At 38.8% G+C, this 12,595-nt stretch overlaps 1 protein-coding gene across 1 annotated transcript; it reads left to right on the top strand.

Annotated features, from left to right (window-relative positions):
* Positions 1–238: 238 nt before the first annotated feature.
* tnfsf10 (TNF superfamily member 10) lies at positions 239–11,851 on the top strand. Its single transcript, XM_079260233.1, has 6 exons — positions 239–365; positions 2,127–2,252; positions 4,907–4,952; positions 5,091–5,207; positions 8,202–8,446; positions 11,590–11,851. The coding sequence occupies exons 1-6, from the start codon at positions 258–260 to the stop codon at positions 11,797–11,799; spliced, it is 852 nt and encodes a 283-aa protein (XP_079116359.1). The 5' UTR covers positions 239–257; the 3' UTR covers positions 11,800–11,851.
* Positions 11,852–12,595: the final 744 nt, after the last annotated feature.

Genomic DNA, 12,595 nt, shown 5'->3' with positions numbered 1-12,595 from the left:
TCACAATAAACCATAGAAACTTATCTGTATTTTCTCAGCTCAGAAATGAAACAATAATCTCTGCAGGAGAAAATCAGAGTAAAAAAAAAAAAAAAGCTCTTGTTATTCAGACACGCCTCCTCCTCCTCCTCCTCCTGCTTGCAGGGACGGGGAGGGTTAAAGTTAAGAAGTCAGCTCTCAGCCATTGTTCTTGTTCTGGGAACTCTGGGATCAGGACAGCGCGGCGCTGGTCGGGTACCGGACGGCGGTCTGTCGTTATGACGGGCTCCGGTCCGAAGCTCGGGGTCCTGCTGTTGGTGGCGGTTCTGCTGCAGACGGTTGTCGTCACCATCACCGTTCTGCACTTCACCACAGCTCTGAACTCGGTAAGGAAAAGATGCGTATTGACGCACGGAGGTACGGAAGCGTTGCGACTGCGTTTACTTTGAAAAGAAAAAAAAAATCTGCAAAGTTCTTACAAAATAATGTGCGCCAATTGTTCTTGAATTTGCGCACATAGATCAGATCAGCTCGTCTCAATGTAAGCTCTATGAACTCAAATTGACCAGTAGTAGCATTTCAAGGTTTTACTGTATTGAAACCTGTGAGACAGAATTCTCCTAGTCCATGCAGGCTACTGTGTGTGTATAAGCTTTACAACGCGACTTTAGACTCAGTCCAGATTGGCATTTATTTTTCACTAAGATTTTGACTTGATGAGGGGAAATCCGGGTGACTGGCAGGGATCAGAAACCCCGGTCCTGGAGGTCCGAGGTCATGTTGGTTTTAGAGGTTTTCCTGCTGCAGCAGTCCTGATTGAAATACATAAGTTTTCACATGTATTGTTGTCCATTTGTGCACAAGTCTGTTGATGTGTCATTAGTATCAGTCAGGTGTGTTGCAGCAGGAAATCATCCATAATCTACCTGCAACGGTCCTTCCTTGAGGACCAGGGTTGCTGATCCCTGGGGCAGAATCTGCTCCCATCTCAGCTGGACTCCACAGGGATCCAGTAACCCATTCTCAGCAATCTCCTGAATGTTTCATGTGTTACTACCTAAACTAAATGCAGTGATCAACACATCCAGGAGAATCGAGGCTGTGCTCCAAAGTGGGCTTTCTGTCTGAACAACCATAAAATCCTCAGGTGTTTGCACCAAATCTACCAAGTAAGCCAACAACTATATTAATCAATGATGAGAGAATCAAAGTGCCAAACAAATTAAACCAAACATATGGGACAACCGGTTTTAATAGCATCTTAAGTTTTTGTTATTTCTTCCTTCCTTCCTTGCTCTTCAAGTGAACGCTTTGGCACGGAGGTTTTTTTACGCAGTGGCTGCCATTGCGCAGCACGAGGCGGGCGCGAGACTCTTGTTCGTGCTTTTCTTGTTGACCTGAAATTAACACTGATTCTAAATAAATGTCAACTCTTGCTTGAGAGCTGCAAAACAAGCAGCTTTAAATTCGTTTAGTGCACTGTCTCTGCTGCTCCAAATGACAAACCTCTTTTTTAAATTGCTTCCGCACATTGGAGCAGAGGCCACACACACACACACACACACACACACACACACACACACACATACACAGTCACCCACTGCTTTTATCTTCAAAATAATGCAAATGTACACAAATGCAGTTGAATAAAAACATACTTTTCTTTCTGGTTTGTTTGAGCCAAACCAGTAACAGAAAGGAGGAGGAAGTAAAGAGGTCAGGCACAGCAGAGGTAGACTGCAACTATTTTATGATAACACACACACACACACACAAATCTGTGCTTACCTGGATTCAGTCCAGGGCTTCTCTCAGACTGTGTTTACAGCAATTAATCATTATCCCACATGAAATGCAGCAACAAAAGCTGGGAAAGGGAATTTCAAACCGATGAAAAGAAAATAAAAAACATGCCAGAAAATATGTTGACTCAGGTTTGGAGGCAAACTTTGGACAGAGTGTATGTGCTTGTGTGTAAACTTCAATGCTGTGGTTTGTTTTGTTACCAAAAGAACAAATTAAAGTTAATGTCAGCCTGTTAAAGTCTGCATGAGACATTTTCCCAACAAAGGACAGCAGTTAGACAAAACGTCTGTGCTGACGTGAAAAAAGTTTGATGACCTTCTTGGCACTTTTCACCTCCACAGATGAAGGAGACATTTGCCAGGAGCAGCGTTTCCTGTTTGACGGGCTCAGATCTGCAGAGCATCACGGCTGTGCGAGGAGATCCGTGTTGGCAGGTCACTCAGCAGCTTCACCTGCTCATCGAGAAGGTTTGACATCACACACATGGACACGCCCATTTACATCTTTTGGTAAAACACACTTGTAAAGTGAAGCTGAAGTTGCATGTGAAACTTGAAGTTATTATCAAGTTAGGACCTGACAGCCCTGCAGCACAAAATGAGCTCTACATATCAGTATTTGTTGATCTGTATTAACGACTGGTGTTTGGCGTGCTGCTGAGGTTTCAAAACATAATTTTTCCTTGGCCTTGGCCTGCTTTGTATCAAAGCTCCCCACCCACAGGATTTTGGAGACATTACAAATCCCCCCACAGTTCAGCTGCAAAATATGTCAAAAACCAAACGGTTTTTTTTTTTTGTTATCACTTCTATTACAGTTTTTTTCTTATGTAACCAAACATTTAAAAGTGGGAGTACGTATTCCCTTCATGATAGGATTTCTTTGTATGCTTGTGTTTGAAAAGACACCAACCTTGCAACACTTCTCGCTGACTATCAGTCATTTATAAGTAAATTAGCTGACATTAAATAGGATCTAAATTACTCCCAGCCTTATCTTTTAAAGTAAAAGATGAGGTCTGAAGTCATTATCAGAGGCTTCCTGTGGAAGAAAAATGCTGAAATGATCCAAATCTCTGCTGCAGACGCACAATGAGCTCCTTCATAGCTGGAGATGTGATGTGATCCTCCGTGGTCTAATCAGCCCAGGAATGCATTCACCTGCCCTCTGCTAGAACGCACACACACACACACACGTCCTCCAAATTTATATGTTCTCTTTTATTTGCTATTTTAGTGCATATAATTTGTTTTGTGTTTCTTCTTCAAATGATCCTCCTCTTCTGACTCCACTGCTCCTTTAAATGCCTCGAGTTGGGTATTTTCCCTTCAGCTGGTTGATTAAATTTAGTTCAAAGATAAACATAAAGCTGGGACAGTTTGAACTCCAATGTTAGTTTGGCTTTTTTACTCTTAGCGCTAAACAAAATCCCATTTACAAACCCTGCATCTCGTCACATCCAATAAAATGTGTTTATTAATAATAACAGCCAGTCATCTGCATTGGTTAAATGATGTGTATCAGGCTTATAAAGTTGGTGTTTGTACGTAAATCTTCGCTGTTGTCATTGAAGTTTGGTGCATTTTTTGTCACAAACTGAAATAATACATTTGGCCAAAAGATGTAGATGGATTTAACTTAATTTTAAATTTCTCTTATTACCCGTCTGCTAAATATTTCTCCTTAAACTATAAATCTGAACCATGTAGAGCTTTAGAAGATTCTGCAGCTTTCAGAGACAGCTCGCCAGTTTGCTGAACATCATACTGTTTTTTTAAGCATCATATATTTATATGTCTCAGTGTGAATGGGGTAATTGTATCATGATAGTCATGTTTTAATAGTTTGGAAAGTAGTTATGCAAATGTTTGATAGTGTTTCTCAGCTAAAGTAACACTGTCAATGAGCTGCTGAAATTTACATAAAATGGACACTCTTTATTAATATTACAAAAGACAAAGTTTTAAACTAGTTTGGATTTACATTTGCAGGCTGCCATCTGTCATAAATGAGATGAGTCTTGGCTAAATCAAGATGGCTTCATTTACATTTATATGGCAAAAAAAAGGCTCAAAATTGGACTTTATGAATGAATGAATGAATGAAAATTACTTTATTAATCCCCAAAGGGAAATTCAATTATCTCTATCCATCTCTATCTCTATATAATTATCTCAATTCAATTTATCTCTACACAGTCACCTTTTCACAGATGTGAATTAAATTACATTTCTTATTTCACATTTAGACCAAATTTAAATATATGTCAAAGTCTATCAACGTTTTATTCAACAAATGTTGCTGGGTGGGTGTGTTGCGCAAAATTGACCCTTAAGGTGCATCTGAAGCTCTTCCCCACTCTGTGTTGTTACTGGAAGAAGCAGCTTTCCTCCTGCTTGTTATGGGAGGCTTTACATTTTTCTGCTGCTGATTGAATGAGGCTAAATTCCAGTTCTGAAAATGCTGCCTTGTTTTTTGAAGAGCATATCATAAACTTTGGCTGGCAGCCATCATGAACTGTTGTCATTTTAATTAACTTGTGTTTTGTTGTCACTCTAATGCTGTGTTAGCAAATAAATGCATCTTTATCTTTTAAGAGGTACTTTTTTTTTCTCTCGCTTTTGGATTATTTTCCTGATTGCTTACATTTCTTTTAACTGACTGATTTACTGACTGATCATAACTTTGGCAGTTGATAGGATAAAAAACATTGAAGACGAGGAAGAGTGAGAGGAGTCCGTTTCCAGGAAAGGATCTGTAACCAGTGTGAACATGAGACTGCTTGTTACTCTGAAGAAATCCTCCTCTTTCTGATGTCAGCACTTTTTCAGGGTCAAAGTCAAATAACATGCTGTTAGGCCAGACGGTGGAATGAGCTGATAAAGTGTGACACAGTATCTTTCTGGCAGATAAAATTTAGCATTTCATCCCACGTTTTCCTTGTTTTGCATCCACTTTCAGTCATGGTTGTTTTTTTTTTTTCAATCTAACTCAACTTAGTTGGAAAGTACTCTTGTGTTTGTCCGACTAATGCGGTGTCTTGGGACTACCGTAACCAGCGAAGCATCAAAGACCAATTTGTGTGTTTCTGAATAATTGTTTGCAACTGTTCCCCCTGCAGTCGCTGTCTCAGCGTTACCAAAAGCAGATTTCATCTACAGTTAGAGGTGAGAAAACCAAACCACCACACAGAATCAGACCTACAGCTCATTAAATATCTACAGTTATAAAAACATGTATGACTATATAAATGTTTGCTTTCTATGTTTTCAAAGTTACTTTTCCTTCTTTTCTTCTTACGTTAGATGAAATGTCTTGGGTGTTGCCCTCACTTGTGATGGAGGACAATGCTTCGACTCGCCCCAAAGTCGCAGCTCATGTCACTGGTAGCTTTATGCCCAAACTGGTGCGAGAGGAAGGAGGTGAGTCCTGTTGAAACTGACTTAAACACTCCAGTTTATATGTTTCGGAGAAGGGTTTTTGCATTGCATTAGATGTGCATTTAGCTGGCCAGATCACCTAATCAAGATAAATATGTTACAATAAAACTCATTAATATATTGACATCTAGAGGTAAAACTGCAGATTGCACTTAACACAATATGACCACGATTCAGTGTTGTTAAAATCCCTAAAATTGAGAATAGAACATCATTAATGTCATTGTGACAGCTCCCACAATGAGGATGGATGAGCATTTCTCCCACACAAACAACATAAAACATAAATAATTACTAGCTTTAAAAAGGAAGAACAAAATAAATACATTGATAAAAAACTGAAATTACAAACATAAAAATGCCTTCACAAGCACACACACACTCACATGGTGTGTATTGCCAGATGAGGTATGTTAAACAGCATGTGACATATACCAGTGACCGTGACAGCACTTGTAGGGGTCAGGCATTCAGAAGTCGAATCCCAAAGAGGTGAAAAGAGTTCCTGAGGTGGTTTGTCTGGCTGCTGGATATTCTGAACCTCCTGCCAGAGGGCAGGGGGTTGAAAAGACCCAGACCTGGATGTTATGGGTCAGTATGATCTTTCCTATATAGTCCAAGTGAAGATATCATTCCTGCAATCAGACAAAATCCATTCAATGCCACAAAAAAGTTTTATTTCGGATAACTCAAGTGACTTTATTACTTGCTTCTTGAACACTGGAAAGAGGCACTAATTGCAACAAGATCCTCTTTCCTGTTGCTGCATAATGAATCAAATTGAAACATTGTTTCTCCTAAGCAATAACCAGCATTGAAAGTCTCACAGCAAAACTCTTAAATTAAAACAGCTGTGTACTATTCACATCGCTGCTAAATTACTGACAGAACTGAAACATTAACAGTCCCAATCGTAGAGAGTGACCCTGCGGTTCCCTGCAGTGTGATATGATTTACAATCCTCATCCATGTCAGCTCACAGGGGGAGATACCAGCACAGCATTGTTTGTCAGCCACCATGCAAGTCAAATAGAAGGAAATCACAATTTACTCTTGATTCTCATGCCATCAGGACATACATCAAACACTATCAATGTTATTGCAAACAAGACAACAGGCTACCCCACAGAGCAAACACGTTTGGACTGAATCTGGGCTACTTTATAGCTACTCTGTGCATTTATAGCTTTTATGGCACCGGCAAGTGTTATGTAAGGCAGATTTAGGTCAAAGATTGTGCAAAGGACTGTGCATTGTATCGGATAGGTGTCACCCATAATATGGTAGGTCAGGACTATTGTAGGTGCCAAGTGTGGCCAAAAGGTTCGCAGCGTTGGTCCATGTCTGGTGGATACATGGCTGAATTTAAGCAGTCGGAGTCATCGGCACCAAAGAGAACTGCACATGTGGGCCTTAATTGGGTCAGACGTTCTGTGGTACTTGATGATAAGTAGTCACCTGACAGTGTTTGACTTTATGACTTACTGCCCTTGTGTTAATTCACTGAAGCCAGTTGCACAGGCTTGCTGGTAACTTTATTTTAGTTTTTTGGTGAGAACAGTGACAGGGAAAATGGTGATCCAGCTTTGCATCAATAGAATCTCACACACTCAACAGGTGACCAGGGTGGCAAATTGTTGCTAATATGTCATCTTCATAAAAGTTAGCTTTGCTTAGAAAGTTTGGTTGAAATTACTTTCCAAATGGATGTTTTATTAAAACATTTCCTTAAAAACATTATGGATGTTACATGAGCTGTCCCATAAATAAGCATCATAACAGCACATTCCAGCTACCAATGACAAGACAAAAAAGTACAAATGATTGTACATATTGATAGAACAACCCTTCCTGATAAAAAAATGAAGTTAGAAGACGTCTGGAGGTGATTTTCTTATTGCCCTCCTGGCCTTTTAGAAAGACATACAATTTGTTACATTGAAAATGAATTGTTACATTTGGACATCTCCTTGTTTTAGTGAGGTAAAACATATAGTTGCATGACTATAAGGATCAAAAGTATTTCTGACTTCAAAATATAGACCTTGATTATATATTTTAAATAGGTTTTATTTTAAATATGGTTACGGTTTTTTTTTCATGGTGAGTTTGACATTTGCGTGGAATTGCCCTTAAATATTATTTACACAACCTTAAAAATGAGGGTGTGATGGGTTATGGTTTACTTGTATGGCTTCTATTTGCATAGAAAAATCGAGTGTTTAAGAGAACTTAAACAACGTAAAAGGCTTAGAGAACTGCTACTTACTAATTTTAACATCTTGATAGCCATAAATGTAACTTAGACTAACATATAAAGTCTAAAAGTTTCTTTGAGTTGCATTTCTGGCAGGTGGAACATCTTAAGTAACCTGTCAGTCACCTGAACATCAGTTTCTTCTGTAAAGCCTGAAACCACATATTTGCCCCATCGGCTCTGAATTCTTTATGATACACACAGTTTGTCCTTGTTTTGAATGAGAAGTTTGAGCTACAAAGGGAAGGTGATCAGTGTAAGTAATGTGAAGGACTTTCACCCAGGAGACTGGGTTCTTCTGTGCCATCAGATACTGTCACTGCCCTCAGGTCAGTGCAGGCTTGATTAACCATGGCAACAAGCCTCTAGCAGTTGAAATGGGTTCATTTTTTTAAATACAATGTCACAAGTTAAGATATTTATGATACTGAACAGGACAGGAATAAAGAAAAACAAGAGAGATTTTAAGATATTTCTGATTGAATGAAACTGGTGCAATTTGTTTTACCTTGTTTTTCAGTAATAAGCGATGCTGCTGCACCGTCTACCTGATGTGAGGTGTAGTTTAGCTGATGTTATGCATGATAATAGGAATTTTAATTGAGCCTTACACAGATTTAAGTACATTTTTCTCACAACAGCAGATGTCATTTTTATCTCCAACATTTGAAAGCAAAACTCACTTATTCTAAGTCTGTGACTGTTGTGACTTGTTTCAGCTCCAGTCTATGCTGGGAGACGAGTTCAAGGCCAGAAGATCTCTTGGTGGGAGGGCCAGAAGGGGCTTGCATTTCTCCAAGATGTCCAGCTGGTGGACGGGGAGCTGGTGGTGTCGCAGCCTGGCCTCTACTACATCTATGCTCAGACCTACTTCAGACACACCCACTCCCTGGAGGAGGAGGGTGAAGATGGCGAGGAGGTGGAAGACAGAGGGAAACCCCTGCTGCAGTATGTCTACAAAAAGGTGAACAACACTTTTCCCCCTGTTTCTCTCTGAAACATCTTCTGCTGGTTGCACTTTTACAAATTCAATATTCTCAATGCTTTCTTTGGCCCGAATGTCACCAGTCATCTGCTGTGTTTTTCTTTTGACTCAGCATGTTGTGAATCATTTGAAGAAAGATTTAACCTGCATATTAAATCCCCTTAAATCGGATTCTCATGTTGGCCGCAGTGACCCTTCCAAAATGAAATGCAGCGTGTCTCGACCACATCATGCCAGCAAATTTGTTTGTGACACCTCAGATTTTGGTGCACAGACTGATGATTCACATGACTGTCAGTTGGATGGTGGTGTGTTTAGACTCTGACGAGTAAAATTTAGTGACTAATGTGGAGCCAGACAGTGAACATGTGTTGCCAATAAGAAGTCCAAAAGCTTCACAGTTTAAACAGAACATTATACAGTCAGGATAAGCAAAACAATTCTTATTAATTAAATGATATTTTAGGTGTTATAGCAGGTAATGAATGAGGAAAAGTTTTATGTTTAAAATGGAAACTTTTTTTTTTTTTGTCTATACTTGATATTAGAACTTTTTATGGGTCTTGGTTATCTGTCAGAAAACTATCAGCGTCCTTTAGCTCTAGTTCTACTTCTCACAAATGAATACTTTAAATCTGAGAACGGAGGTCCTTCAGCAGCAGCGAGTTAGCGTGACCAGATATGGTTGACAGGATATGAGTTTTCATGGAAAAAAGTCCTCAGAGATAGAAGTCATCCAAAAGCTTCTTTGTTCTTTGTTATTCAGATCACCGTCCAGGGAGCCCCCCCACGTGCCAGTTCTGTTTTGTGTTCTCTGTTTGTTTTCCCCTACTAGGATCATAATTGTGACAGATGTTGGAGAAATTTTTATTATGCTCCAAGAGGTAAACTTTTGGAGCACAAAACTGGGTGTAGGTTCTCCAATAAAACCCATCCAAATCTGGAGGTTATGTCAGATGAACACGCCTTAACTTTATATTATTAAAACAGTGTCTCTTAATAAACCTTGTTCAGTTGTCTCATATCACCTGTCCCGAGCTCATAACCTGCGCTTGAGGATGTTGCATTGAAGTAAACATTTGAAGTGAATTCTGCGCCCTTGTTTCACTCTTAAATCTCAAGTTATTCTTACCATCTTAAAGTTATAGTGTGTAACAGCTAGGATTAAATGATAATCAGTAAGTGTTAACAGCTCTTTAGAAGCAGAATGATAAGCAGTTTTTCTGGCTTTTTTTTGGTCATTTGTTGTTGAGAAGTAATTGTTTCTGTGAAGGATTACTAGACCATGTCAGACTATTTGAAATCTGTTATTCTACATTAGGACAAATTTTCACAAGTAAACAACACTGAAGACGGACGCAAATCTTACCTGGAGTTTATGCACCAGCAAGTTCAGCCCAAGGTCAGACTATGCTTAGTCTGGGAAAAACAAAAAAGCCTATTGAGCAGAGATCCTAAATCCTGGTCCTATGAATGCTGGTGACCAGCAGGTTTTATAAGTTTCCCTGCTGCAAGCCACAAGACTTTGACATGAAGCTCTGCACAAACATGATTTGGAATCAGGTATGTGGGAAACTTCTGAAACCTGCAAAACACCAGGCTTCGAGGACTATAGTTAAGAACTGCTGTCCTCTACAGGCCTTGTTCAGTCTTTTAAGTTGATGACAGAATAATTAGAAATAAAATGAACTGGTATGATATTTTCTCTCTGAGGCTCTGTTTGCACCACAGTATTTCCACACAAAATGTAAAACTTTTTCCTTTGAAAAAGATTAACACATTGACAATACAGCTGAATGAAAATCATCTCCTTTCAGAGAAAATCACAAATAGGACCATACATTATGTAATGTGCATGCCAAGCCTCTAGTGGGCAGTAAAACTTTGTAACAATGCACCTACTGCATCCTCATAAATACCACACAACGCGTTGCGTGCCAACCGCTAGTTATCTGACGCATGTCACTGATGCTTCTTCAATGGCATAAATGTTACACCTGAAACAGGTTTTGCTACAACAGATTAAATAAATTAAAAACATGTCACAGGTTCTCCATAGTTGTTGTGCTTACGTGGGTTAAGCAGGGTCAAGATGCAAGATGACATGAAAAATGAAAGTAGCACGATGTAACTTTATGTTTGTCCAACTCATTCTGACGACACAGTGACATTTATTATGTACATTTCTGGAAGCAGCGTCATGAGGCAAAGAAACTGCACTTGACTCGTGCTTTAAAGCAAATCAAATCAAACTTTATTTCTTGAGCACTTTTTATGCCACGGGCAACACAAAGTGCTTTACAAGATAAAATCAAGCCATAAGGATTAAAACAAACAGTAGATAACAAGACATTTAAAAACAATCAAGATGCAGGCTCTTTCCATACACAAAAACATTAATTAAGTGATAAAAATTCAAACCACATTAAAAACTAAAACCAGATATCAACGCACTTCAGACAAGGTGGATGCACTTTGAATGAAATCTAAGAACATTTTCAGAGAAGGAGAGAAAAAAGAGAGAAAAGGACACACCATGAGAAAAAGACAAGATTCAACACAGGACTAACTTTTACTGGGTTAGAGAGATCTCAGAATACATGTAGGATGCAAGATGGATGTTAGGTTAGTCTTCGTTAGGGGGCGTTTCACTGAGGAAACAAGTGAAAGTTCTGTCGTGAGGCTTTAAAGTTGGTTTATAAGTTGTTTAATCCCCGGGTGGGCTTGTTTTTAAATACACTGCATTCACAATTTGAGTCTTAAAAGAATATTGACTTAATACTCTGGTATGTGTTGTTGTTCAACTGAGGTTGTGCTTTCTTCATTTTAAAATTCTTTAAAAAATAGATGGTGCTTTAATTTGCTATGTTAGATAAAGCCTTGGAATCAAAGGAGGGTGCACCGTTTTTATCACATGGCAAACCATTTAAAAAACTGGGCTGTTGCACTACATTTAAAGCTTATATTAATAGTAAAAATTCTCCATCTGGATTTTTTGGTTTTATTGATCAAGCTAACTTAAATAAGACAGAGCTGTTCTTTTCATTCTGTTAATAGAGAAGTCCTACGTTTAACAGAAAAAACGGGCACAAACGACTGTTTTTGTCCTTTTTTTTTAACAGATGAGCTCCTACCCAGTCCCCATCCTGCTGATGAAGACAAGCCGCACTTCCTGCTGGTCTCGGGGTTCAGATTACTCTCTCCATTCTGCCCACCAGGGGGGGCTGTTCCCTCTCAGCACTGGCGACCGTCTTTTCGTGACAGTGACTAATGCCTCTGCTGTGGACATGGACGAGATGAGCAGCTTCTTTGGGGCATTTCTCATCAGTTAGAGGATCACAGGCAGGACTTGGGATCGGGAGTCGGTCTGAGGACATTTTTCAAGAGGTTCAAGATGTTGTTTGAGGAATGCGTCTGCTTGGAAAAACCTAAAACTGCTGCAACATCTAAAATTTATGGGAAAGTCTGCCCCTTTAGACATATATATATATATATATATATATATATATATATATATATATATATATATATATATATATGCAAAACTCAAAAACCTTTATAACACTGGTTGGAGAAAAGACATAAGGGCTTAGCAAACTTCTCTACATAAGTGCATAAAAACAAGAATGGACTTTACAGATCACAGTTTTCATCATGCAAACAGTCCCCAAATTTAACTGCATTTTCTTAACTCACCTCAGTGTAAAGGAGAGTAATCCGGCTTTCTAACAAAATAAAATACAACACCAACTGGTGTTAATAAAGGGTAAAAAAAATCAAATACAAATTTCCTCACTTTTTGCAAGTTTTTCTCATTTTTTATTTTCTTAGTAAAGCCTGAATGTATTTGAGTCAAATATCCTGCAATAAACAAAGAGAAGACAGCTAAAACATCACATTCAGAAATCTTAAACCAAGCATTAAATTTGAACAAATGTGCAGCAGTTCTGTTATTATCCACAAGAAGCTGTTAAATCATTAAGGTTTCATGTGCCAATCTGTCACTACATTAAGGCAACACACATCTGAATTAGTCAAGTTAAATGTTTGCATTAAACCTATGACTTTTAGCCCACTCACAGAAAAGTTGGGGATAACTCTGGATGTAGATATTGTTCTATATTTTGT

The sequence above is a fragment of the Telmatherina bonti genome (assembly GCF_933228915.1).
Source record: "Telmatherina bonti genome assembly, chromosome: 20".
In the NCBI taxonomy this organism is placed as follows: Eukaryota; Metazoa; Chordata; class Actinopteri; order Atheriniformes; family Telmatherinidae; genus Telmatherina; species Telmatherina bonti.
Note: the sequence above shows the minus strand (reverse complement) of the source record. Positions and strands in the feature narration are given on the sequence as shown.

Bases quoted from the DNA above. Each gene is read 5' to 3' on its own strand.
- tnfsf10 (XM_079260233.1), top strand. From the start codon at position 258: ATGACGGGCTCCGGTCCGAAGCTCGGGGTCCTGCTGTTGGTGGCGGTT. The intron at 366-2,126 runs GTAAGGAAAAGA...TCACCTCCACAG, and splicing joins TCACCACAGCTCTGAACTCG to ATGAAGGAGACATTTGCCAG. The intron at 8,447-11,589 runs GTGAACAACACT...TTTTTTTAACAG, and splicing joins TGCAGTATGTCTACAAAAAG to ATGAGCTCCTACCCAGTCCC.